Here is a 26,258-nt window from a genome sequence, read left to right on the forward strand (position 1 = left end):
TCGAACCGATTTATACGATATTTCAATACCGGAATATCTACTATATAAATCATATTATTTATATAGATGGGTCAGCTGTCCTAGGTTGAAACAAGCGGACACAGTGAAACTTTGTGACATCTCGGAAACTAGGTGTTATCAGCTAGTGCCGTCTGTTAGGCAAGGGCAGGCCCAAGGACCCCCAGCACCTCACCAATACGCGAGCGCGCCTTGGAGAAGGAGCAAGTGCTACGAACGTTATTGTGAATTCGTGCGGCAAATCTATTATTTTTTTTCATTTATGTTCCGCAATTTTTTACCAAGATATAGCATAGAGCTACACATAAAACTAGTTTGATGTGTTCAAAAGGTACTTAAATAAACAATACAGTACGTAGCGGCTCCCTTTTTAGGGTTCCGTACCCAAAGGGTACAACGGGACCCTATTACTAAGACTTCGCTGTCCGTCCGTCCGTCCGTCCGTCCGTCCGTCTGTCACCAGGCTGTATCTCACGAACCGTGATAGCTAGACAGTTGAAATTTTCACAGATGATGTATTTCTGTTGCCGCTATAACAACAAATACTAAAAACAGAATAAAATATAGATTTAAGTAGGGCTCCCATTCAACAAACGTGATTTTTGACCAAAGTTAAGCAACGTCGGGCGTGGTCAGTACTTGGATGGGTGACCGTTTTTTTTTTCATATTTTCGTTTTTTTTTTGCATTATGGTACGGAACCCTTCGTGCGCGAGTCCGACTCGCACTTGCCCGGTTTTTTCTATATCTTTCGTTAAATTTAAATAATTACGATTATTTAACTGTGGCGCTAGTGTGCACGTTGATGGGCCTGATGTTACCTTAAAAAAATTAAATGGTCATTTTTCTATACCTGTTTTAACTCCGGAATTCTGGTATTGAAAACCTATTTAACTGAAAAATAATAAAATATCCGTGATCACCCGGGTTGACAGTGATTCCATTATTACTATATCTCACTTGTTGAAATCAACGAACAAACATGTTAAGTAATCGTATTTCAACTTGTACAGTCGTCGTCATAAATGTATTGGCAGTTTTGCATCTTGCTCCTTTACAATAAGGCGAATTGATAAAACAACTTTGTCGTCGCCTGTATATCGAACAAAGCATCAACACTCTCATTTCGCGACAGATCTATTTTTTACCACCATCGGTGTTGCTATTGTTTACTTTTTGTGTACCCGTACTTGACTTTTTACCGACATTTTCTATTATTTTCTGGCTAACCAAGATTGTGAACGTTTGATACTTGTCACGTAGTGTCAAACAGACATATTTTTTCATATATATTATATATTACTGTTAGTTGTATTGTAAGAACTTTTCTCAAACACACGTGGACATATTGTCATTACTTTCATCATAGACTTCGCGTGAACATTGCGAGGCGCGCCGGCAATAGATTGTCATAAAACATTGCTGGCCCGCAAAGTGCCAAGTACATACATTAAAGTTTAAATTATTATTGGCTATATTTTTTTGAGATTAGCACCTCGGTCGGAATACTTAAATAGATAGAATTACCGGATGAAATCTTGAAAACTTAATACTCACTTACGGATTATGACTTAAACAACACCATTGGAGAGATCTGTCAGGTTGTGTTAGCACCAAGGAAAAGGATATTGTTATGAATAGTTATGATATGAGTATGAGAGTCGTTTTCTTGTGACTAACAATAAGATAACCTCAGTCACGCGTTGTAGCTACTGATATGCCGTCAAAAATTTTCCAAAATTGCAAAATTCCCTCAAATTTTCCATTTCAAAAATAAATGGTTCCCTTGTATTTTCCTACCTTACTAAAATTTTCGAAAACTTTATACCTTCACATAAGTTTCGAAGTGATTTTAGACATAGGGGCTGTCCATAATGACGTCATCGATTTTTGACGATTTTTGACCCCCTCCCCCATAATCATCCAAAAATCATGCTTCAAATGACCCCATTTCCTCCTACTTCATGCTACCGTCATCTGATAGCCAAACCCTCCCACCCCCCTAATTTGAAATGACGTAATTTATGAATAGCTAATTAGGCTAAGGCTAAGCCAACTGTCGAAACACAGTGACTACAAGAGAACTGACTTCAAATGTATATGTATTTTGATAGGGAAGTCAACAAAAATCAGCACTGTGTGTAGCCTAATAACGTGTCGATATGCTCCTTATCAATGTTTATCACGATTTTTATCGCTACCATAATCGCATGTATTTTATATTCAATGCATATGGAATAAATGATGTGCTTATGCAATTAGTTTTCGTTTATCACCTTGTTTATTTATGCACGATGTTATGAATTATGATAAAAATAGTGTGCTCATGAAAAAAATCTGGCAATGCATGATATGGTAAATCTGAATGTGCATATTCAAACGGCACTTTTTTTAAATAGTTTGCAGATATCGAACTACATAATAAAATTACAATCATAATATATTGTTAAATTGTCTTGTCTGTGATTTTTATCATTATTATATATTCCACTATACCTATATTTTTTTATACAGCGTGCAGCGTCTTATGACAGCGTCTTACCAAGTTTTCCTGTTAAAACATATTAATTTTAATTTACATTGTATTTTCATAACTAAAAAAATATAGATAATTTCTTCAGAAGATGGCGCATGTTGCCCTCAAACGTGAAAGTATGGCAGGTTTTTATTGCAAAATTCTTATTGTAAGTTATCTTAAAATAAATAAATAATAATTAGAAACCTGTTATTCAGTAACTAATCGCCCCATAGCCAGTATCCTGGTGATCAAAATTATTTAATACATAATAGGTGAGACCAAAGCGCATCGTCTCCGCTGGCTTGGCCATCTCGAAAGGATGGGTAAAGATAGGGCAGCCAAAAAGGCCTACTTGGGTCGGCCAAATGGACGCCGTCCTGTTGGTCGTCCTAAATACCGTTGGGCAGATAGAGTGGAGGCAGATCTCCGTGAGCTCGGAGTCGGCGAAAGCTGGCGGGATACCGCTCTGGAACGATCAAAGTGGCGTGCTCTTGTGTTGGAGGCCAAGACTCATTTTGGGTCATCGCGCCAACCAAGTAAGTAAGTAAGTGATTTAAATCAGAAACCTGCACTTACAGGCATGTCGTATTAATTTCAAATTTGTATAATCATATATAAATGGCCCGATCAAATTTAATATCTGTCTCCACCCGAAGTTATATTGATACATTATTAATTTTAATGAGTATTATAACTGTAGTTGGACTTAATTAACGATGAATTCCACTGCTAACAATATATAAATATTATAAATTACATACCTATTTTATAACTACTGACATAGATTTTTAAGTGTTTTATTTGTGTGTCTAATCACTAACATAGATTTATAAGTGTTGTTGAGCCTTGTACTAACAATAATATGGATTTTTTTTTTCGAAATAAAAATATTGAATTGAATTGAATTGAATAACTTGACTAGCTTCTGCCCTATTTCCGTGATACCGTGAATCCCGGTATCGCGGGATCCCGGGATCCCGGTCATGAAAGCCCTAGTACTGGAGCTCTTAAGTGTGGTGACCAGGACCCTGTCTTATATTCTCATCTTGTCGTACCTAGACTCTGAGATTATTCGTTGTAATAATTACTATATGGGCAAGTAACGAGTATTAATATTTAAGTCGGCCAGTTTTTAGGGTTCCGTACCCAAAGGGTAAAACGGGACCCTATTACTAAGACTTCGCTGTCCGTCCGTCCGTCCGTCCGTCCGTCCGTCCGTCCGTCCGTCCGTCTGTCACAAAAAAAAAAAAATAAATAAATAATAAATACTAAAAACAGAATAAAATAAAGATTTAAATGGGGCTCTCATACAACAAACGTGATTTTTGACCAAAGTTAAGCAACGTCGGGAGCGGTCAGTACTTGGATGGGTGACCGTTTTTTTTTGCTTTTTATTTGTTTTTTTTTTTTGCATTATGGTACGGAACCCTTCGTGCGCGAGTCCGACTCGCACTTGCCCGGTTTTTTGTCTACTAGTTACGAATATCGACTACAGGTTTGGACAAGGTCACAGTGTATTAAACATACAATACATACAAATAGTAGTTTATGTGTGTTAAGTTGATCTAACGTTGACCGGTATGTATGATTATTGGTGCAATAAAGAATATTTACTTACTTACCGGTACAGACATATAATCATTCCATATCGGGGAGTTTTCAGAAAACTGTTTCCTCCGTGGGTTTTGATGCTAGAGCAATGATTTTTTCAACACAGATTAATATTGTCAATATCTGTGTCGGACCGTTTTGCTTTTTTTGATATTTTTGCTTTTTAAGAGCCCTTCAAAAATGGCCAAATTGGGCTCATTGACTATCATGACTATGCCGCAATGAGAGGCGTAGTATTCAAAACCGATATCAATTAGCCAAAAAAGCAAAACGGTCCGACACAGATAATTTCATAATCATTTAGATTTCCAAATTTGGTTAAGATTGGTTAAGTTTTGGAGGAGGAAACAGTCGTGTACGAAACCTCGATATTGAGAGATTTTTACGCAGGATTTTTCGCCTTGTCCTTATCGCACTAGTTTTAGGAGCCGCTGCCGTTAGCGAGACGGGTATATTTACCTAAAATATTTAAAACTCAGCTCCTGTTTCGTCTTAAGGAACTTTTTTTTACGTCTTAAGGAACGGACAATTAAGCGTGTAATCTTTATGGGAATCAACTTTTTGCCTTTTTTACGTTTGAACTGATGGAATACGGGTCAAGGCTGGGATACGTGGAAAGTAAGGAGGGAGGCTTTTGCCCAGCAGTGGGACACTCTAGGCTCATATAAATAATTACGTTTTTGAAACAACACAAAAACAAAGTTTTTATTGAAATTTATTGCTTAATAATTATCGTTACAAAACTGATAGAACCACTTTTCTTAACAACTGACGCTAATTGGGTACTTACACTATTTTCTGAAAACTCCCATCAAGCTTCTTATATGTGACGTTATCTATGAAAAGGGACCTTATTACGCCATTATTAACGATGCTCCGATATAAATACAATTCCGAGCGACGCTGTGCGGCGTATGCGCCATTGACAATAAGGTCCATTTTCATAGATAATGCCCCATATGTTAATATAATTATATAAATATAAAGTCAGCCGTACTTATTTACTCTTCCACCTTTGTATTTCATTGTTAAGGCGAAAGTGGAGGACCCGCACGAAACCGTCTTTTCATACAAACGTAGTCCTTATTTTCCTCTCTGGTCATTAACATTATTGAAAATATTATGGCACTAATTGATGTATGTAGGTATATGAACCACAGCTATGCCCCTACGTTCGAATTTTTAATTATTATAAGAGTATGCTATGAAAATCGTTTCGAACTTGCCTCATTCTAACTTTACATATTACAAATATAAATTAATCCACATAAAAAAATATATTTAAAAACAACTCATTGTGCTAATCAGTCCAATCACTGACCCAGTTCCTCCAGAACTAACCTCGACCTCATCGCTAAACTCAATGTTCACAGGTGATATCACACAAAAGGGCTATGAGAAGAAACGGACCCGGCTGCTCGCGCCCTACCAGCAGCAGCCACAAGGTATGTCTGGCTACACTGGCAAATCGTATTTTTACTGGAGGGAATACGCCCTACGACAACTGAAATTACTTTGATATCGTAACACAATAGGACGGTTTGGGACTTATAGTCTGGGGCTTGCTGAACGTTTGAAATTTTTATTTTGGCGTATTTTCTTGAGTATTTTTTATATGTCATAAGCATAACTAACATCGCCTAGTACTAATTGAAGAAAGTTGCGTCTCAGAATGCTTGGAGATAATAGGCTGGGTGACAGTTTGAGATATTTAGGGAGTTTTTTTCTTAACCAGTAATTAGAAGCGGTAAAATCCATGTAACACCACATCGAAATGCATTATTTAAACTGCCAACGTGTGTAACTTAAGTTTGTCTAAGTTAACTCAGCACTGAATTTGAAGTTATAAGGAGTATGTGCCACAATAAACTTTTTGTATTCATAGAAGTTTGATTAATATATGTTTTTAAACTCATAAACTGTCAATAATAGTCCTTTATGCGATTATACTGTTCGTAATGTGAATGCGCTATGCGAGTGATTTTATACTGTACTCGGAAAAGGAGAGGTAATGTAAAAATAAATAGAACGCAAACTACGTATCTCCGAGCATTCTGAGAACGCGTACAGTATACGTGCTGTAGGTTCTCTGGGTTTGATAAAATATAAAATACAACGTATTATTGATACTTTTTCTATTTCTTGAGCTTTAAGCTGCTGGATTATATTTGCTCATTGTCACTAACTTCTGGCTTAAATCGGATGTTTATATTTTACTTAAACCCCAAGGACGTACAACATCTCAGGGACCCAGCGGTCTGCGTTTGTCATTCGATTGATTCTCGCTTGTCCCTATGGTTATAGACAGCGATAACCGAGCGACAAGTGAGAAGACTAACTGGCTTCAGTGTACGTCAAGGTCGCGGCAAGTGTCGCTGGGGTCAAGTGTCAATTGGCCGCTAAGATGGACACTGGACAATCGCGAAACGATGACGCCTCGATTCCGCAACTGGGGTCAAACTGGCAGGGCACAGAATCTGTATAGTTCACTTTGTAACTGAACTAATCTGTACCTTGTTACGTCGACATAGCGTCTACAATTGGGCAATTGTGGTTCGTATTTGGACCGGGTGCAATGAACCTCGGTATAGTATAGAGAAGCAGTATGTACGTATGAAGTTGATAGATACTTACTGTCTTCTTTCTCCGGGCGCATCGGCTTGTGCGTTGATGAAATGATTGGGACCAGCAAATAGACTATTGGTACTAAAAGTAACTTGGGCCTAATATTTATTTATTCTTTTAATAGTACGTCGTACACTGTCACACACATGACAGAATAAGGTCAGAGACTAAAACCACATTACTACAGGTTAGCCTACACCGGACCTAAGATAGAGCTTGGAAAGCACTGGTGAAGAGTGTCCACAGTCGTCACGTTCCTCAGTCACGAGGATACGACAAAGAAGAAGGAGACACTGTCACAATGAAAAATAAAATCATTGGTCTCACATTGTTCTCTTTGGAATGAATTTTTAAAAGAGATAAGATTTGTCAAGTTATACAGCAGTTAGTCCATATAACGACTGCGGAGAACAGTGCTGACCGAAAGTGAATTTCTGCATATGGGAACGCAAATGACGTCTACATATATTCAAGTGACAGCACTTCAAAGTAAATATTTCGGCTCTTGTCCTAATACATTTTGAGACTGGATTAAAAATATGGTTATCTATAACAATAGAGTTACATCCGATGTGCTAGTTACCGAGTTCCATTGCCTGCCCGCAACGGTTCGCTTACTAAATTAATCACCGACCTTCAACAAAAAAAAACCTGATTTACTAATGTAACCAATGGTCCAGTGTCCATCGATAGCGCTGTTTCGTTTTCTCCTATGTTTGTTTGTATATTTTTTATCCTTATCAGGCAGTACGCGTTTGTAGTACACCTCAGAGAAAGTTGGCTGGCCACTAGATAATATCGATTGGTAATTTTTGCTGGCTCACATCTCGTTTCGCATATGTGGGCAAATAATCTCTGGCAGTACTATACATAAAAACAAAATGGTATCGGTTGGCAAACAAAACTCATTGAGTTACTTATAAAATTTTACTTAAGGTCGCGCGTTCTCAACATATTCTTATATGTTTTGTTTGTCAACTAACGTAATTTTTTAGACAAATTACAATACTTAAAAATATTTTATGATTAGCAAAAATTACTTTCCGATAAAAACGGTACTGCTTTTTTTATTTGTTCGGTTTAGTTGGTGACCACACGCACAGTAACCACACTTCACGGTACTCCAATAACAGCACTCTCAATTAGAGTAACACTAATGGGCACCATCCGTGTCGCCCGATTTGTTTAAATGACAGCTATATGTCTTGATATTAGGCTATGTCATGGACATTCTTCAATAATAAATATATTTTTTATAAAGTTACACATAAATGACTAGGTCATGAGCATGCCATAATATTTTCTTACTGCAAAAAATATAATGCAGTTCTTTCATACAATTTTATTGGTACATTTCTACAATTACCTGTCTGCGATAATTTAAGATTAATGAAATAACTCAAACTCAACTGTATTGTACATTATGTTCGCCTCTATAAGTAAAATAAGTACTTTAGAAGTTATGAGGGAACAGATGAACATACATACATTCATACCCACATACATACCGGTCAAAATCATAACCCTCCTTTTGCGTTGCCGTAGTCGGGTAATGAAAGATACTTAAGAATCCGATCGTTTGAAACAAGTGTCTTATGTCTTTAACATACGAACGGTTACGGGTCATTTCCATGGTCTACTGTTTTTTTATGAATGGTGCATCTGCTGAGGTCGCAATTTCTGTGACTGAAACATTCACATGTCATATTAAGTATCAATCTGTTCTCACTACAAAACCTTGTAGCGTGCAGCCCATATCAATACTATCAGGACTGTATGTGGGTCACTATAAACCAAGTTTTCACTAAACACGACAATGTTTCATATATTCCCTCCCTAGCACCTCGATGTATCAGATCAGACGTCATCGTCAACTGTACCTAAACATAACGCAGGCAGACTAACGTTGTGTCGATCGATGACTCCTGTCGAAACAGTCTCCGGACATATCCCGGATAGTTTCCCAACCGAACCTGATCTGCGACAGCCTATAGCTGTTCCTAATATTGAGGTCATGCTTATATTAGTCGTTTGAGGCCTCATGCTCCGTAGGAGCAAGCAGGTAAAATATATTTACGGTGGCTCGTCGCTTCAGCTTTCTAGTCGCTTATCCCGGTACGCAAAGGAAACACAGAATATTAGCTTATCGGGCGATGGCTGACGCGAAAATTAAATTTTCCTCTTGCCTCCAGGACGAGACGATGTAGATAATTATAATTAATATGTTTATAAACCGTCTTGCTACATCTAAAGGGCGTCGCGTTCAGTTCACGAAGGCCATTGACAGAGCTTAAAAGCTACTGATCCTCTGAGGCTATTATTCGCTCTATATTACATGAGGGTCAAATTAAGACCTACTGCTCTTACTTTTCTTAATAACTCACGCTAATTGGATACACTATTTTCTGAAAACTCCCATAAGCGTGGCTCTCTTGACATCCCGTTAACTTGTACTCGTAAACGAGGACTACTTGTTGAAAAGTGCGGCGGCGTAGTAGAGTAGTGCAGAGGAAAGTCTTTATATCCTCGATTGATAGCCATAACTTACTTAGACAAATACGAATATTTACCTCTTGAAAACGGTAGGTATTTATTCCGATGTGGTAAGGATCATTTTAATCTAAATGCTACGAAAAAACGTCTCAGTGAAGTCGACGCTGAATCAAGTGTTAACGTTAAGCCGATTCGCTCTGACCATTTTTTGGAGCCTAAACTAGATTTGCTTGTGGACCGACGCTACAATTGTTCGGTCACATGGATGTGGTATGGGTCCTATGCACGATATTCACTCCGTACCTACATAGAACAGGCGAGAGAAAATAGTATTATGGTGTTGTACTTTTTCGTGCAGATTTATGGGGTTATTCATAAACGTATATCAAATCTAAGAAACGTTTGTAATCGTTTGTCCGTTTGTTTTGACATTAGCGTTTGTTTAGCAAGAGAAAGAATTTAACAAAGTTTTGCTAAGCTTTATAATTATTGGATGGCAATAAGTTCCGTAAAACTTACATGACACTTTAAAAATCGTTTTACTATATCCTTTTGTACCTAATTGACCATATAGAGACGTTCTTATTGCAACGAAATAAGGTTTATATTCATTAGTTCATTTGTACAGGTACGCGTAACTAAAATCTCCCAGCATCAATTGCAGAACGGACGTCGCAAATGCCAAATGGAGTGCATCGGTCAAGCGCTCGCTAAGAGTGACATTCCATTTCCAACTGCAGCTTCAATACTGTTCATTTTACTATGGAAACGCGTCGCTGTCAGTGTCAATTTCCATAGAAAATGAACAGTATTGCAGCTGCAGTTGGAAATGGAATGTCACTTTAAGCACTAGCGGAGTGAATCAAACGGTAGCAGCAAAGATTCATAGATTACAATGGTCGGTACAGTCGCCATCAGATATATCGGACTGGCAGTGTTGCCAACTTGGCATAAATGATGCCAGATCTGGCATATTTTCACTCCCTTTGGCACTTTGTAGTTTTATTTTATTTCGATGAAATTTGGTGGATTAATAGAGATTATTCCGAACAATATAAGCGCAATTTTACTTATGCTACAAAATCTTCAAATCGACTTACGGCTCGATTCTGAAAATGTATTAGATCTCTACTAGACCTCAACAAGTTACGATATGGATAATTTAAAGATATTTGTAAGATAGATATGTCAAATATGACGTTTCCGCGATTCTGGAGGCCCTCTTGAACGATTTCGACAAGTTATGACTTAGATATCCAAGTCACATCTAGTCGATATCTAATGTAAACCTAGTTGATCTCTATATCGTTTCTAGATCTTGTGTGATTATCTCGCTTCCCGAATACGCGTGTTAATCTGTGGATTAATCTAGGCTCTAGGGCTAGGGCATCTAGAGAGGCATCCTAATGACCTTATTATAAAGAACTTTGATAATGCTAAATTATTGGTAGAGCGTAAATGTCGTGCCCTCATTGTTAATATTGTCCAATTGCCGTCAGTTTTCGTCAAGATTACCAACCCACTTGAATAAACAAATTTAAACAGATAGCTTATAGATAGATTAGATAACTTCCAGCTGACCTTTCTTGCACCGGATCTTTCGTGCACTGCGTATTAACCAACGCATATACGTGCACCTTTGGAGTTCACACACACGTTGGTTATGAGGCCCACTATTAACTATAAAAAAGTAATCGAGTGCCTCTAAGCACGTTTACAACATACTCTTAGTACATTATGCGTAACTGTGCGTAAAAAATTACTTCTCATCTCCTTTCGTGACTGTAAATGCAACAATCTTTCAATATCATGCCTCATGCCGCGTACGCGTAAGATTCTAACATAATATTACGCACTGTGTACCCATTAGTGGGGTTCACTCACACCGAACGGTACCCGCGCGGCAGCTTTGCAGCACTAAAACGCTTCACCTTACTTAAAATTCAGTAACTTAAGACAGGGAGAGATATCTGCATCTCACCTCTACGTACTGCTGCGTCCCTGTCATCAGTTACTGAAATAAGTAAGGTGTGTGCACTTATATATAAGGAACATATAAGAGAAGAACTGTTTTTAGGATAAGAAAGAACGCCGCAGAAGTCACTCGGAGACGTGAGCTAGGTTTTAGCACAGAGATGTTCTCCGCAGCATAGTATAAGACGGTGGCAGGATTTTTGTATTGTCACGTTTGCTGTCTCTCGCCGTGTAGCGTGTGTAAACGAGATTTTAATGGCACTGTTACAGTCACTGTCCCTCTTTCTACGTGATCGTGCCGATCAGAGGGCCTGCCGCGTAAAACGAAAGTCGAAATTTCGCTATAGATAATCTGCAGATTTTCCCCTCTGTTGCTCTTCCTTATTCGTGCGATAGTGGAGCAGATATTAAAATTTGGATTTTCGTTTCCCGCGGTGGGTCCTCAGTTGCCATAAAACCGCAGTTCACGTAAGCGTGACCCTCGTCGCACAAGACCGTTCGGTAGACGCGCACCCGACTAATTGTATCGTTATCTGCTTTGCGTGAGATGCACTGCCTTTTTTACTCTAGTGAAATTTAACTAGCATCGTAAAACATAATTATTAATAAACATAAATACTGAGGCGCTGGCATACATAGTTTATTGCAGGTGTGATATAGCCTTGTTTACACGGAAGAACGGAGGTATAGTTTGAAATAGTCAAAAGTTTTGACTCAAAACCTGAAAAAAATGTTTATTTTTAAGTTTACATAGTGACGCAAAATCTGTCCTATTTTTAGCATTAGATAGAACTCGGAAGAAGTACACAAATTGTCACAACATAGAAGTGTACACAAATCGTCACACAACATAGAAACAACTGCGGTTGAAGTGAACTAATAATTGTACGAGTAATTTGTGGTCTATTGAAACAATTTGGCTGACTCTTTGTCTAGTCATAGTCACTGACTGCATATTGCATAATTACAAAACTCCACTGTGTCACCACATTATTTCAGGTGGTCTCGTACGAATAGTATGATAGCGCGACCGTTTAATTTAGTTGCATCCACCTCACGTGCTGCAATGTCAATGTAACTCATGTTATTCATAAATATGTATTAAGTACATACTTAACTTAGAGTAATGAAGTTTGCACAAAATGCCTATGCGTGGCCTCGTGGCCTTCTTAAACGCTCCATATGTCTGTATGTCTGTCTGTTACCTGTTCACGCTTAAATCGAACATGAAAATTGGTATGGAGATAGTTAGAGTCCCGGGACTCCCGGGGAAGGACATATAGTCCTGCCCTTGTAGACCCATAGTTCAGAGCCGGTAAACGCTACTAACACTTGGTAGAATGTAGTAGGGTACAGTATTAGGGCCCCAAGACTGCTGGGAGACAGTGGCTCAAGACACCTACAATAATTACATCAGCGTAATGACGCCATCCAAATGGCCTGGAAGCATGGCATGGTGGACTTCGTGCCGAATACTGAATTTTCCACCCAAACGAGACGGAGTCATTTTGATGACGTCATTGTGCTGAAGAGGTAGGCTTGTGCCACTGAATGCCCACAGTTTTGGGGATTTCAATATCACGAGGCTGACCATAAATTATGTCATCGATTTTTGACGATTTTTGATCCCCCTACGAATGACCCCGTTTCCTCCTACGTTATGCTAACATCATCCGATGGCCAAACCCCCCCCTAATTTGAAATGACGTAATTAAAACGTTACTCCTAATAAATGTAACGTCTAACAACGTACTAAAAATTTATATTGGTTGCCGGCTCTGAATTATGTCTTAGACCGTTCCCTATAAGGCATATGACTAATAGGATTTGAGTTGACTACTCGAGATATAAAATTGAAGAAACTAAATTTAGAATTACATGAGGTTAAAATTTCTTAAATTTTATCAACTTCTTCCCGCAGTGTACCGATTTATCACAAAAATAATTCTACGCCGACAAGTCGCGGGCAGCGAGTCATGGATGTATCCGCGTGTTGTGCAATGGACGCATCGTTTTAATTGTAATTAGCGTTTGTGTACACATTATTGTACATGTGCAATTAACGGCACTTGTCGGGCGATATCGCGGTCGGCCGGTTTAGGCATTGGCCATGGCACTGGCTTATTTATTGTGGCCGTGCATAGTTGCCAGTCCATTGTATCTATTTTTTGTAATTTGGGTATATTTTTGTTATTTCTATACAAAATCACGAGGTTTTGAGGGTTTCCTTTGTTCTAATTAAATTGTTTTCTCTTTCTTAGAATCGTTAGCATTAACGATACTGATATTAAAAACATATACTTTTAAAAATTTAAACCTATAGGTAAGTAAGATCCAGGATAATTCTTGCGGTTTTAAATTTTACCTTCTTTAATTGCTATAAGAAAGCGGGGATTTACGAGGATATACATTAATAGGAAACATTTTTATCCTGCATCCTAACAGAATCTCCACATTTATACTTACACACTTTAAAATAAGTTTCTATACAAATCTTATTTCTCTTCATTCTAGCGTTATTTCCGCTAGCATTCATAGAAACGCCGTGGAAACTTATTTCCCTTTTGAGGAAAGCCATTTCGAGTGCACCAAGCCTGTGAGGTGCTTAATGAAGTGCTCTTATCGCGTTCATTCACATCTAATAAAATGTCGGATTGTAAAATCATTTTTACAACAAGAGAGTTACACACGGATGTTTCACACTAGCCTAAATATAGGTAAAGACAAAAATGATTTTAACATTACTAAGAATACTAAGTACTTATGAAAGTTATGAAGCGTATTACCTGTTTTTAATTCATAGTTTGGTAATGGTTTTACAATAAACTAAGTTACACGAAGTCATGCCCGCAACAATAACTCGGGGTGGGGTTGGGGTTGAGTATGATCAATTGATCATGACACTCCCTTTACTTCGTTCTGTCCGAGACGGTGCAAAGTTAGTTTAGACGGACTCTATTCGCATATCAATAAAAAACAAGAGATAAAATCATAAAATGAGGCTATTCATTGAAACCAAATAGTTCCGCGTAAATAGATAGATCTGCACCGGGGATATTCCCAGCATTGCCGCGCAGTTGCGAGTTCAGACAAATATTCCCCGCCCCGAGCTATGAAGAGGCATAGTTGGCAATAAGTTGGCATAGTTTGCGTCTACGTGTTGAGCGTTTAGCTCACCTTTATTAAGCGCGCGGTTGTTTTATGCGATAAACGCAGCGTTGAACGTATGCGATCAACGGAATCATCATCATTATCATATCAGCCAGAGGACGTCCACTGCTGGACATAGGCCTTCCCCAAAGAGTGCCACAATGACCGGTCTTGCGCACCCGCATCCAGCGGACTCACGCTACCTTTACCAGGTCGTCAGTCCACCTTGTGGGGAGTCTACCCACGCTGCGCCTTCCGGTACGTGGTCGCCACTCGAGAACCTTTCCGCCCAGTGGCCATCGGTTCTACGAGCAATGTGCCCCGCCCACTGCCACTTAAGTATAGCGATTCGGAGGGCTACATCGGTTACTTTGGTTCCGTTGAGGATGGCCTCATTTTTGATGCGATCACGCTGAAAGCCTCCCAGCATAGCCCTATTCAATGATCAACGGAATATCGAACAGATATTCTGTCATTTTAAATTTTAAATCAATCGTCCGTAACGGGTGAATTTATTCCATTCCGGACGGACGGAGCGTCGCGTTCTGTATGATATACTATTAAAAGTATTAAATTCAGTTGCTTAAAGGTTAGCTAGAAGAGATCCCTTAAGGGCTTAATTCGCCTTTGTACACATTTATTGTAAAGCTGCGTGTCTTGTACGTATTTATTTAGTGCACTTAAGTATTTAGTACTACTACTACTTATTGTGGTGGATCAAGTCTTGTCTATTAAGTTTAAAACACCAAAGACTTGAGATGACACCACTCAAGAGTATTGACCGGATGACGGTATACAGAACGGGGTCGCGTTGTTCGTCTCGAATGGCCTGCACTGATTGGTCTATTAGGGCTGATTTAGACGGCGCGTCTACTCGCATGCGATTTTAGTTACATTGCAGACTGTTGGTTACGTCCAATTCAACCGACCGATCAAAACCCGCAATGTAATGAATAACACTCGCATCGTCTATAAATGAGCCCTTAAAGATAAATAAAATCCAGACTGTATGCCGTCGAAGATGTTAGTGCTCTTCCAAATTGAGTGCAGGAGATTGATTTTTTAATGATATACGGGGTAAACGGGCAGACTAATCGCCTGGTGGTAAGCGATTATCGTCGCCCATAGACACCCGCAACACCAGAGGGGTTGTGCGCTGCCGGAATTTAAGTAGTACGCTGTCTTCTTGAAGGTTTTAAAGGTATCGGTCCGGAAATACCGCCGGCAGTTCATTCCACAGTTAAGCTGTGTGAGACAGGAATTTTTTGGAGAAACGCACAGTTGAGGACTGCCAGTCATCTATCTAGTGAAGATGGATCTTCTTCTCCTAAGCTTTTTTCCCGGATGATGGGAAAAAAGTCAGCTCTCCTTGTCTGTCTTTTCCATTTTTCTCCATCCTGCGCTGTTGCTGCGTTCATCTCGGTCTCCTTCAGATCTTTCTGGACCGTCGTCAGCCAGGTGGCCGCCTGTCCGCGGAAGATGGATGGTGGTGAATAATCTAATATGCAAAACCGAAATAAATATCATATACAAAGGAAAAAGTGACCAAGGCCACCAATGCCCGGGGTTGAAATCGAACCACCGTCCTCTGCAATCGCGGCAGATGCCTATAAACCGCTCGGCCACCTAGGTCACAGCGGCATGGGTCGAATTGGAATTTTCCATACAATGCGACCCATTAATTATTCTCTCGAATAACGGTAAAATCAATACGACTATCATGTGCCCTTTGATGTGCCTATCGGAACAGATGTTAGTGCCGAAAGGGTTTTAGGGACGACTGATAAGCACCTCGGCTTATCAGTGGGGGTCAATGAACTCGGTACCTGGGGTTACTGTTTGGTTGCGCGTGTTCGAGTTTTAGCCAATGTTATTGTAACTTCAGATACGTTCTACGGCCTAAGTCAAAAATTTGCTAAAGACGGCGACTCACGGATCGGATATGTCAGTGTCAAAAGTGACGTTTCTTTAAGCCAGAACGTTCTAGCTGCCCAAAAATCAAAAATCGCTAAGGTAATTGGTCGAGGTAAAGATTCTAAATACATTGGGAATGGGAAGCTTTGTAATGGGCCTTTAGGCGGCTAGAGTTAGACCAAGACAAGTCTGCGCCGATTTTGATAGCACACGCAGTGCCAGTGTTATTTATACGTCATAATCTCATAGAAGTTAACGTTTAAAATAATGCGCGTGCTATCAAAATCGTTGCAGACTTGTCTTGGTCTAACTCTAGTGTGCTAGAGCTCTTTTACCTTAAATCACTATGACCGTAGTCTATGACGCACAGACAAAACATCCTCCAGACTGAGCATAGTCACGCTACCCCCTCTGCTACGCATACGGTAAATTTACTCCATGTTCGAGTCGAAAGTGTCTTTGTGTGACGTCCGTGTCTTTAAACGGACCAATCACGGCACGGGATTTCGCTCAATTCGTCCCGCGCACACCCGCATTTTTTGCATCATCGGTTGCATGAAATAATTGCTCTAAACTCGGTCTAGAGGATTCCTAGCCTATGTCTATGATATGACTATGACAGCGGTTGAATCACGCCGTTCTAAAAGGTGCTCGCGTTTAGCGCTCGAACAATACGATAACACAACGTGCGACAATATTTGTTGTTTTATCGGTGACAACAATGGCCGCTCGATACGCCCGGTGGTGTTCGTGCACACAGGCGAGTGGAGTGCAACAGTGTCAGAATAAGTAACAACCGGACAAGTGCGAGTCGGACTCGGCCACCGAGGGTTCCGAACTTTTTTGTATTTGTCGTTATAGCGGCAATAGAAATTAACAACAACAGAAACAGGACTACGAACTGAACTTCAAATAATAACTAACCTCATTTCCAGTCAAAATCTGCCTCATAAATAAACTGAACCGAACTTGTAACAAGCAGAGCGCAACAGTATTAATTTACTAAGTTTGAATGCACCTAAGCAAAATGTTAGTCAAACTGAGAACAGCCAAATAGTTTAGCTGGGGAGATCTATCCTTACCATGAGCACAGAATAAAGTCAATGTGCGATAGACCGGCTTAAAAAGTTTGGTTGGGAAGATCGTACTCGCGTAGTATAAGAATTCGCGTATTTCTATACGTACTTCGCTCTGACACAATGAGAAAGGAAGAGCTTGGCTCCTTCTGCTCTGCCGTACTTATGCAAGTCGAGGTATGCGTACTAACGCAAGAGTTAGAAGAGACTAAAGAGACGTTCGTGTAGACGGTCTTACCTGCTAGACGACCTACTCCACTTTGACCTTAATCAATAATATTTTAAACATTGTCACGCAAAATGAATACCCCATGGCGTCTTCGCCCTCTGCCTTGCCAGTTTATACACTTTGGTACTATTCAAACCACCTTTTCATTCACTCCTGTTACGAGTGTGCAAGTGTGAATGAGAAGTTTTAGGTACGACTTTTGAGACCCAGGTCGTCATTTTAATTTGCGGATATTATAGCGACTGCGTAAACTCGAGAGCGATTGCGATTTCGTCTGACTCGTAGTGTCTTGCTGGCATACTGGTGCGAGCGAGACACTACGAGTGAGTTCTAGCGAATACGGCCGTCGTATCATGGTAGGGGTTTTAGAGCCGGAGGAGACGTACGTCTAACATATGCACTAGTCGGTAATCGGTTTACTGGGTTTGTATTCAGTTAGAGTTAAACTATGAAATGAAGTGTTGACAATGTTCAAAGACAATCGGACTTTTTGATGTCGGGGTGATTTTTTTGTCTGACTATACTCGGGGGGGTGAATATCGTGACAAAAAAATATCTATTCCATAGAAAACATGCCGAAATGTGAATGAAATCAGACGGCTAATACATTTTGTGTTTTCGCGGCTGGCCCCATAATAAAAATTGTTTAATTACAACCTACCTGTTAACTCCTCACAGTATGGTCAGACATAACAAAATCACTCTGTAGGTACTTTCAAATTTCTTAAGAGAATTTGGGGTTCTTCACGATAAGGAGTGAGTTTAAACAGTTACCACTCGCCTATTGGTAACCGCATACTATATAATATAATGTAATCTTCATGCCTGTTTAAATTGTCCTTGAGAATTGAGAGTTACAAGTGTTTTTTCGTCTTACTAAGGTAGTTCCTCTGGAGTGCTCAATATGTTTTTTCCACACTGTATATCCTAGTCCGCAGTTTTTCCGGATCTCATTGAAAACAACACAGCACACATTGGTTCACCCTCTATCCACACATTCCACACATATTTAATCTACCTGATTAAAATGTTTTAACACTACCTTAAACTTTTTAGTTTTACTTTTTATTTTGCATTTTTTTTTTATATAGACATTTGACCGCAGTCGTAGTTTTAAGACATACAATGATATGTATCACTGATATAAGTTTCTGTAGTAATAATTAATTAATGCAGAAATATAATGTACCTGTTATTTCCAGAGGTTATTTCGTAAATGGAAACAAAAAAAATTTTAAGATAGTTATTCAGCTTATATCGCTGTATATAATAGCTGTACGGATAATACGTATACAAACATCAGATCTACCTTATTCCCTCTGTACAATGACAGATTGTCTGCCAGATGATCTGAAGATACATCTGTACGTACTCGTATGGGATATAAGTGATATAACTGGCCAGCCATATTTGTCAGTAGAAAACGCACGAAGATCAAAATACGTATGGGAGATCAGTATTTCGCGCCTACGTTTTTCAAATTTGCCGCCTCTTCTACTGACAAAGCTGGCTTGCCACAATATAGCTAATGAATGAATAGTATGTATTTACTAAACATAACAAGTGAACACTAAAACATAAGTGGATAATAATATAACGGACGAATGAAAGTATCAATGTGGGAATATCATTCGCACAACGATGCTTCGTTAATTTTATACGATCTTGTACAAAATTATCAATTATAATTTACAACGGTATCACGCCATCAATGTTACTTGGCGCAATTTGGCAACAATATCGACTCGAACGAGGTTTTACCAGGAAGGATGATCCTCACTCCTTACCCACCCACTATCCTATATATCCCTCTAACAAAGTGGTCTCCAAATCACGGCCGGATTTGGCCCTTGAGCCTGCCAATTAGGCTTGCGAAAATTGATAATTCCACAAAAAGGAAGCAGAGCCCTTGAAGCCATTCTAAAATAAGGATGCTAAGCAAGAAGGATTTTTTACATTGACCTGCCTGTTCCTATCTATTTACGCACTCCCGCCGATGTTCCCGGCCGTCAATGCCACTGCGAGTCGGGCAGCAATATACGCGTGCGATAGAGACAGGAAATGGCCGGTTAATGTACGAAATTTTTCTTGCCTCGCTTCCTTACTTTAGATATTTGCTCTAATGTTTGGAGACTTCTGCCTAACTAACACCTTACCCAACTTACCTAATTCTGCAGCAGGCAACCAGCCGCCGCGCGGGCCGCGTGGCGACGGCGGCAGCGGCCGCCTGCACACGAGGAACCGGCGGACGCACCGGCGCGTCACGCACAATGAGAAGCGATACCACTCAGGTATCGTGTGCTTGTGACGCTTGTGACTAGTGTAGCAAGGTGCTCTAGGTTTCAGTTTAAGGTGTTCGAAAAAAAGTGTGGTAATAATTTGATTCCAAATAACTTCAATCAGGAATCAGGAGGACTATTGAAAAAGAAAAAAACGCTGATCAAATTACACGTTAACCATATACTTATGATATAACCTAAAGCACCTTAGTGAAGATAAACTGTTACTTATAAAATTGTTATTTTTTTCAATATGGCTCGATTACAATAACGCTACTTGGTAACCGATTTGGAGAGACAAAATATTTAACCCTTTGACTGCTAAAAATGTCAACTCGAGCTTGACAATGACGCACCGTTCACGATACGACTGGTGTTCAAGGGGTTATAACCATATTAATTGACTATACCTTGTAATTGAGCCAAATATTAGAAATAAATTATGGCGCACATGTAGATGAGTGTTGTGAGTAGATAATGTTTGATAGTTGTTAGTCACTTTTGCAACACACTGCATCCTAGCACAAATGTACTCTTTGGTATTGTGGTTGTCAAGGTGTCTGAACGAAGCTTCTATTATCAAGAAGATAGAGTGCACGTTCAGGCATTTATGAGCACCTTGGCCGCTGATGAAGCATTCCACAGACTTTCCCGTACAATATAAACACAATTTATTTCATGTATTCTTAGGGCGCGTGTACACGGTGCCGCATCCGCGCCGTCACCGTACTGCCGCCGCACGGGCTCGGGCTTCACGCGTCTCGTGTACATAGCGCGGAGGTGCGGCGGCGGTGCGGTGTCGGCGCGGAGGCGGCACCGTGTACACGCGCCCTTATACCGGCGTATTCTTTTTTCCGGCGTTCATAGCCGTTGATTATTTTTCTTGCCATATTTTTGACCATTTGTCAAAGAAAAAGGAAATCCTACACCTGCAAACAAATGCTTAGCAATTTCGCGTTTGAACGGGAAAAGTCGAACAATTCATGGAATGATCCTGATAAATTTGATGGCGATTGTACTGTCAAATAAATTGTAACAGGCAACCGTGCCCATAAATGCCTGAGCATGCTCAACAACGGTTAGCTTTATGACGAGTCATCATGTTCAGGCCTCAATTTCACCACGGCTACAATTGTCACTGTCATATGTCGTGCGACAATTGTCAAGCGACAGGTGACAAATTACAATTTTATAAAATATTTCCATAGTAATACTTACAAACATGACAAGCATTTTGCTACAATTGTATGTATTACAATTATGTTGTGAAACAAGAATTATTTTTTCTAGTCGACATATTTGTAGAATTGTCCGTGAATCTTGACAGGAAATGATTTATATGTCGTTCGTGTTCGTGACAATTGTCGTGTTTCTTGTGACAATTGTCATAAACTTAGCAAGAGAAATATCTGTTTATTTCCGATATAATAAAGTTTTTTTTTAATAATACAATGATGGTGGCAAATAGGAATACGGCTCGCCCGGTGTGAGCGGTAACCGTAGCCCATGGATGCCTGTGACGTCAGCAACAGTGATGTTTTACAATTGTCGCACCTGTCACCGTGGTGAAATTGGGGCCAGGTGTTTGTTTGGCGTTTTGCTTGTTCATATTTTATTAGATGACGACTGTCTGCCCAATTCTGATTTTAAGATACGTCAATTAATAGATCTAGAAACGATATGGATTAGATGTGTCAGTGTCAGAAGTGACGTTTTTGTTTGAAGAAACGTCATATTTGACACTGACATATTTCTAGATCTATTAACTGACGTATCTTAAAGTTCGAATTGGGCCGTGTAGTATTTACAAAAATGCATGATTTGATAATATAAGGCCAATGTGGGAAAGACCGGCGTATTAAATTGTTTGCAAGTAAGACTGTAGGGCAAGAAGTCTTGTATTTGTACACGTACGTCGCTCAGACACAGTCAGAGAGGAAAAGTTTCCCTTTGTCTGTTCTACCGACCTTCTGTAAGTGGAGTATGTGTTAAAAGCGATAAAGCTTGTAGACGGTCTTCTCCACATCAGCCTTAATATATCTTTTGTAAATTATATAATGTTACATACAATATATATTTTTTAACAATAGAATTGTTTTTAGTGAAAATAACGTTGGCGTTGGCGCATGTTTCATATGAATGAAAATATAATACCCACCTTACATAATACGAGTAAGGCTTGAAATCCTAAGTTTTCAGGTTGCCAATATTTGTATGTAACCAAATTTCTACGCCAGCAGACCATAAATGAATACTGGAATACTTGTTACAGTAAAGCTAGGCTTTGCTTTGTGTGGATACAGCGAATAGGGCACTCGTAACGTTATTATTTCAATTAAATATATTTTCCTATGTGAAATTAAATTTCCAGCTAAATACATTACGGTCCGGTTATCTTATTATTCTCGTTCCATTAAAATTGAACGAATCAGCTAACAGTGGGTAAAATTGAACTTAAAAGAGTGAATGGTACGAGTATATGAATGACAGGTGCCTTCTTGCACCGCTGCGCGAGCATTATTTCATTCGCCGCTGTTCAAAATACAGTCATATCGCATCATAATCACGTACACAAACAAAATAGAGACGTACATAATGTATGTAGTTATGAACCAGCGCAGAAGCCTTGACCTCCCTTACCAAGAGAATACCGCCTACGTAAACTCTTTTTCTCCTTTGTTCTAAGTTGACATATCGGTCGGAGATGTTCACAGATCTTGAATATTCGCGTAAAGGGTAAAGGGGCCCACAGATTACCAGTTCGCCGGACGATATCAGCCTGTCAGTTGTTCAGAACTGACCTTTTGCGTTTAACTGACAAAATCAACCAGTAGGTATATTGTGAAATATAATTTAAATCAATTCAATCATAGGTATGTCGAGAAGTGACGGTCAGTTATGATTTGAACTCCGCCATTCGCCACCCGATTTATTTTATTGCAATATTGTAAGTAAAGTCGTGTAAACATTAAATAAATGTCAATAAAACGCAATATCATTCAGGTGAGCTTCAACAAAACCATTATTAACTAGTTCGACGAATAATAATATGTAAAATAATAACCAACAAATAACTATATCTGTTTGTATTGTACGAGATTATGACAACACTGAATTATCAATACTAGTTAATTATTCGTTCTGATGGCCACGCTTTGTATCAAGCTCAAAGTTGGTCAAATATAACTGATATTAGTTTCCAATAGAGTTCTGTACATACGGGATGTCAAGCGTAGTGCAATAATAGAATTTCCAGTTTCATTTTCCCCGGTACTGTGCAGGGGGATTTGTGTGCTACCGGTTTCTGTGATTAACTTTGAATCTGTATAAAAATAGGTACAGCGGAGGAACGGAGTTCAATCAGGCTGAATTAATGGAAACACTTGGAGCTAAAATATATAATAGCTAAAATTTTGTTTCTACGATCCACTAATAATTGAAGGGTACCCGAAAGGAACATGTTTCACGTTTTTGAAAAATAAGATATATACCGTACATATTTACATCCTTTCTAACTTTAAAAACGCCGACAATGTACTTATTAAGTCAAAATGTTACTAAATTAAGTGCCATGTTCGTACTGCGTACCCTTCAATTCGTATGTTTTCATGTAGGAACTATATATGTAATGATATTTTTGGTTTATTCAATATGAATTTCCGCAAAGTAACGCCTGATTCTATTAATCACTCAAAAGGAGCAAAAAAATGTAATATCGTTTTGAACGCTTTGCAATAACTCTTCAAAATCTGTCAAAGACTTGACTTGTCTTGAATAGTGTGCACGGTAGAAATGCAATAAATGCACCAATCATCATCATCATCACTATTAGGCCTTGTGCATCTTTACAGATGATTTAAGCAGCATCTATGACTTACCTGTGTTATAGCGACAGCGTCGCTCGTGGCTATATAACCCGATCCTTGAACGGCACAGTCGACTTGGCCCGAAAACGGGCAATAAAACACATGCGCGATGAGGGTCACCTCGATTCGGATCCTCAATGCACTTTATTTGTCACAAATGCACCAATAATCCCTTATTTATTGATGTGATTGTACAGTCGAATCGAAATCGGGTCACCGAACTACGAGTCCATCAACAATGAAGTCTAAATGAGTCCACCTCTCTATTTATAGACTGTTGTTTTTCCGGAAACTGTCAAAGTGCTTTTGCTTTTCCCAGCGGTGAAAAGTGTTCTATATTTAACTGAACTCGAAAATATGCGAATGCGAAACGAGACTAAGAAAGTTTATATTTAACAATGTACAAGTGGGAATAAGTAGCCAAGACTTTTCCGATGTTTAAAACCTTTTGTATGGCAAATAAGCGTTCGGCTCTATGGTTTATGTAGTCTACGCTTACTTCTTGTTTTATAGCAGGTATAACGTTATCATATGTAGAAAAATAAAAAATAAAATGAAATAATCGCAAGTATTCCCTATTATCATATTAAAAGTATATCAAACTATATTGAAGCTAGGTTCTGATGTAGAAACAAGATAAAGGTGTGTATATTTTAATGCTCTTTGGTCTTACTCATCATTAGAACAATCCAATGTTTACAGTAAACCTAGCTTCAATCCAACTGTTCATTGTTAATAAATAGCATTGCATTGTATCTGTAACATATACATCTTTCCGTCAGCAATTTGTAACGCATGCCTGGCGCTGGATATAGGCCATGAGATGCTCTATAAATCTATACAATATAGCAGTAATACTAAACAAAAAACGACCCTATTAGCCCGCGTTAAGAGCGCTCATAACTGCAATCCGATAAGTAACTTCCGCGAAATCTGGTCGCGTTTATTAGTCATCCTAAAATTGACCATTAGCACGCGGAGAAAGGTCGGTATTTGTCTGCGTATACGAGTAGTGTCGCGATACGAGTTTTCTTGCGTTATGTCCATTTTTAGGGTTCCGTACCCAAAGGGTAAAACGGGACCCTATTACTAAGACTTTGCTGTCCGTCCGTCCGTCCGTCCGTCCGTCCGTCCGTCCGTCCGTCACCAGGCTGTATCTCACGAACCGTGATAGCTAGACAGTTGAAATTTTCACAGATGATGTATTTCTGTTGCCGCTATAACAACAAATACTAAAAAAAGAATAAAATAAAGATTTAAATGGGGCTCCCATACAACAAACGTGATTTTTGACCAAAGTTAAGCAACGTCGGGAGTGGTCAGTACTTGGATGGGTGACCGTTTTTTTTTTGCTTTTTTTTGTTTTTTTTTTGCATTATGGTACGGAACCCTTCGTGCGCGAGTCCGACTCGCACTTGCCCGGTTTTTAATACCTACATGTCCCGTATACTGCGTACAAATTGCAATGCACCGTGGCTCGCCCGTGTTCGCTCCGAATGTACAGTCACCTGCAATAATATGTTACTCTTCGAAGACCGCAATAATATGTGACACGCTCTTATGGCTCTCCAAATAAGATCGTGTCAGATATTTTTACGGCGTTCGTTGTGTGACATATTATTGCAGGTGACTGTATCATCGTCTTACTGTTGCTAGTAGGTCCACTAAGCCAGGCTAGTAATTCCCGGCCTAATAGCGCTTCTGCGTCCTATGAAAATGTCTACTCCTGGACTACGTTGTTACAAAACAACTCTATTCTCTACGTGGTAGAATTCAAAATCGAAATAATAAACAAGATGAACGAGAAAGTTATATGTCGGCTCGTCCGTAGAGTTTTCGTTTAAACGGGTCTTGCCGAGTATGACTCATCTATGAGGTATTTCATACAGTGTCTGAGATAAGCTTTTTGCCAATCCAAAATAAAAGTACATACATACATTAGTAGGGGCCCTAATTTAACAGACTCTTATAATTATGTTGTTATTAAAATGCGAATTTGAAGGAGACATTCTAAAAGATCTTTGTTTAGAAGTGAATTTCGAAAGTTTTTCATAATTTTGGTTTAGGATCGAAATTTTTCCATTTTCAAAATGAAAGTAAATGCCTGATATAAATAATTACCTATAAAATTTTCCTGAAATTTCCGAGAACTTATTTTTTTTTGTAACCCTCGCAATTTGCACACAGTAATAGGCACACCCTGAAGTACAAGCGTATTATTCTGGAACTTAAGGTGGTTCGCCTAGGTTACTCAAACCTTAACTCTCGCTAGATGGCACCACTTTTGCAAAATTTCAGGTTTTATTTTTTTGTGAAATGGTCATGGTATTTGTATACTTAAAAGTATGTTTCGCGCACTCTTTAAATAAATATTGAACAATTAAAGTAAACATTGAATACTTCATTGTGCAAAAACCACCTTTTTAATTCGACGGAGTGTTGCTGTCACGCTTTTTCCTAGTATTACTCACACATGCAAACAGTGTTTCCGTGATCCTTGTAGTAG

At 39.1% G+C, this 26,258-nt stretch overlaps 1 protein-coding gene across 1 annotated transcript in view; it reads left to right on the forward strand.

The window, feature by feature from the left end:
* The window catches only part of LOC134678765 (disco-interacting protein 2), a 134,323-nt gene that overhangs the window by 18,792 nt on the left and 89,273 nt on the right, over nucleotides 1-26,258 (forward strand). The window contains exons 2-3 of the mRNA XM_063537464.1: nucleotides 5,520-5,591; nucleotides 19,785-19,898. Of these exons, the coding sequence (XP_063393534.1) occupies nucleotides 5,520-5,591; nucleotides 19,785-19,898 (186 nt within the window). The remainder of the gene's footprint in view (nucleotides 1-5,519; nucleotides 5,592-19,784; nucleotides 19,899-26,258) is intronic.

The sequence above is a fragment of the Cydia fagiglandana genome, chromosome Z (genome assembly GCF_963556715.1).
Source record: "Cydia fagiglandana chromosome Z, ilCydFagi1.1, whole genome shotgun sequence".
Classification (NCBI taxonomy): domain Eukaryota; kingdom Metazoa; phylum Arthropoda; class Insecta; order Lepidoptera; family Tortricidae; genus Cydia; species Cydia fagiglandana.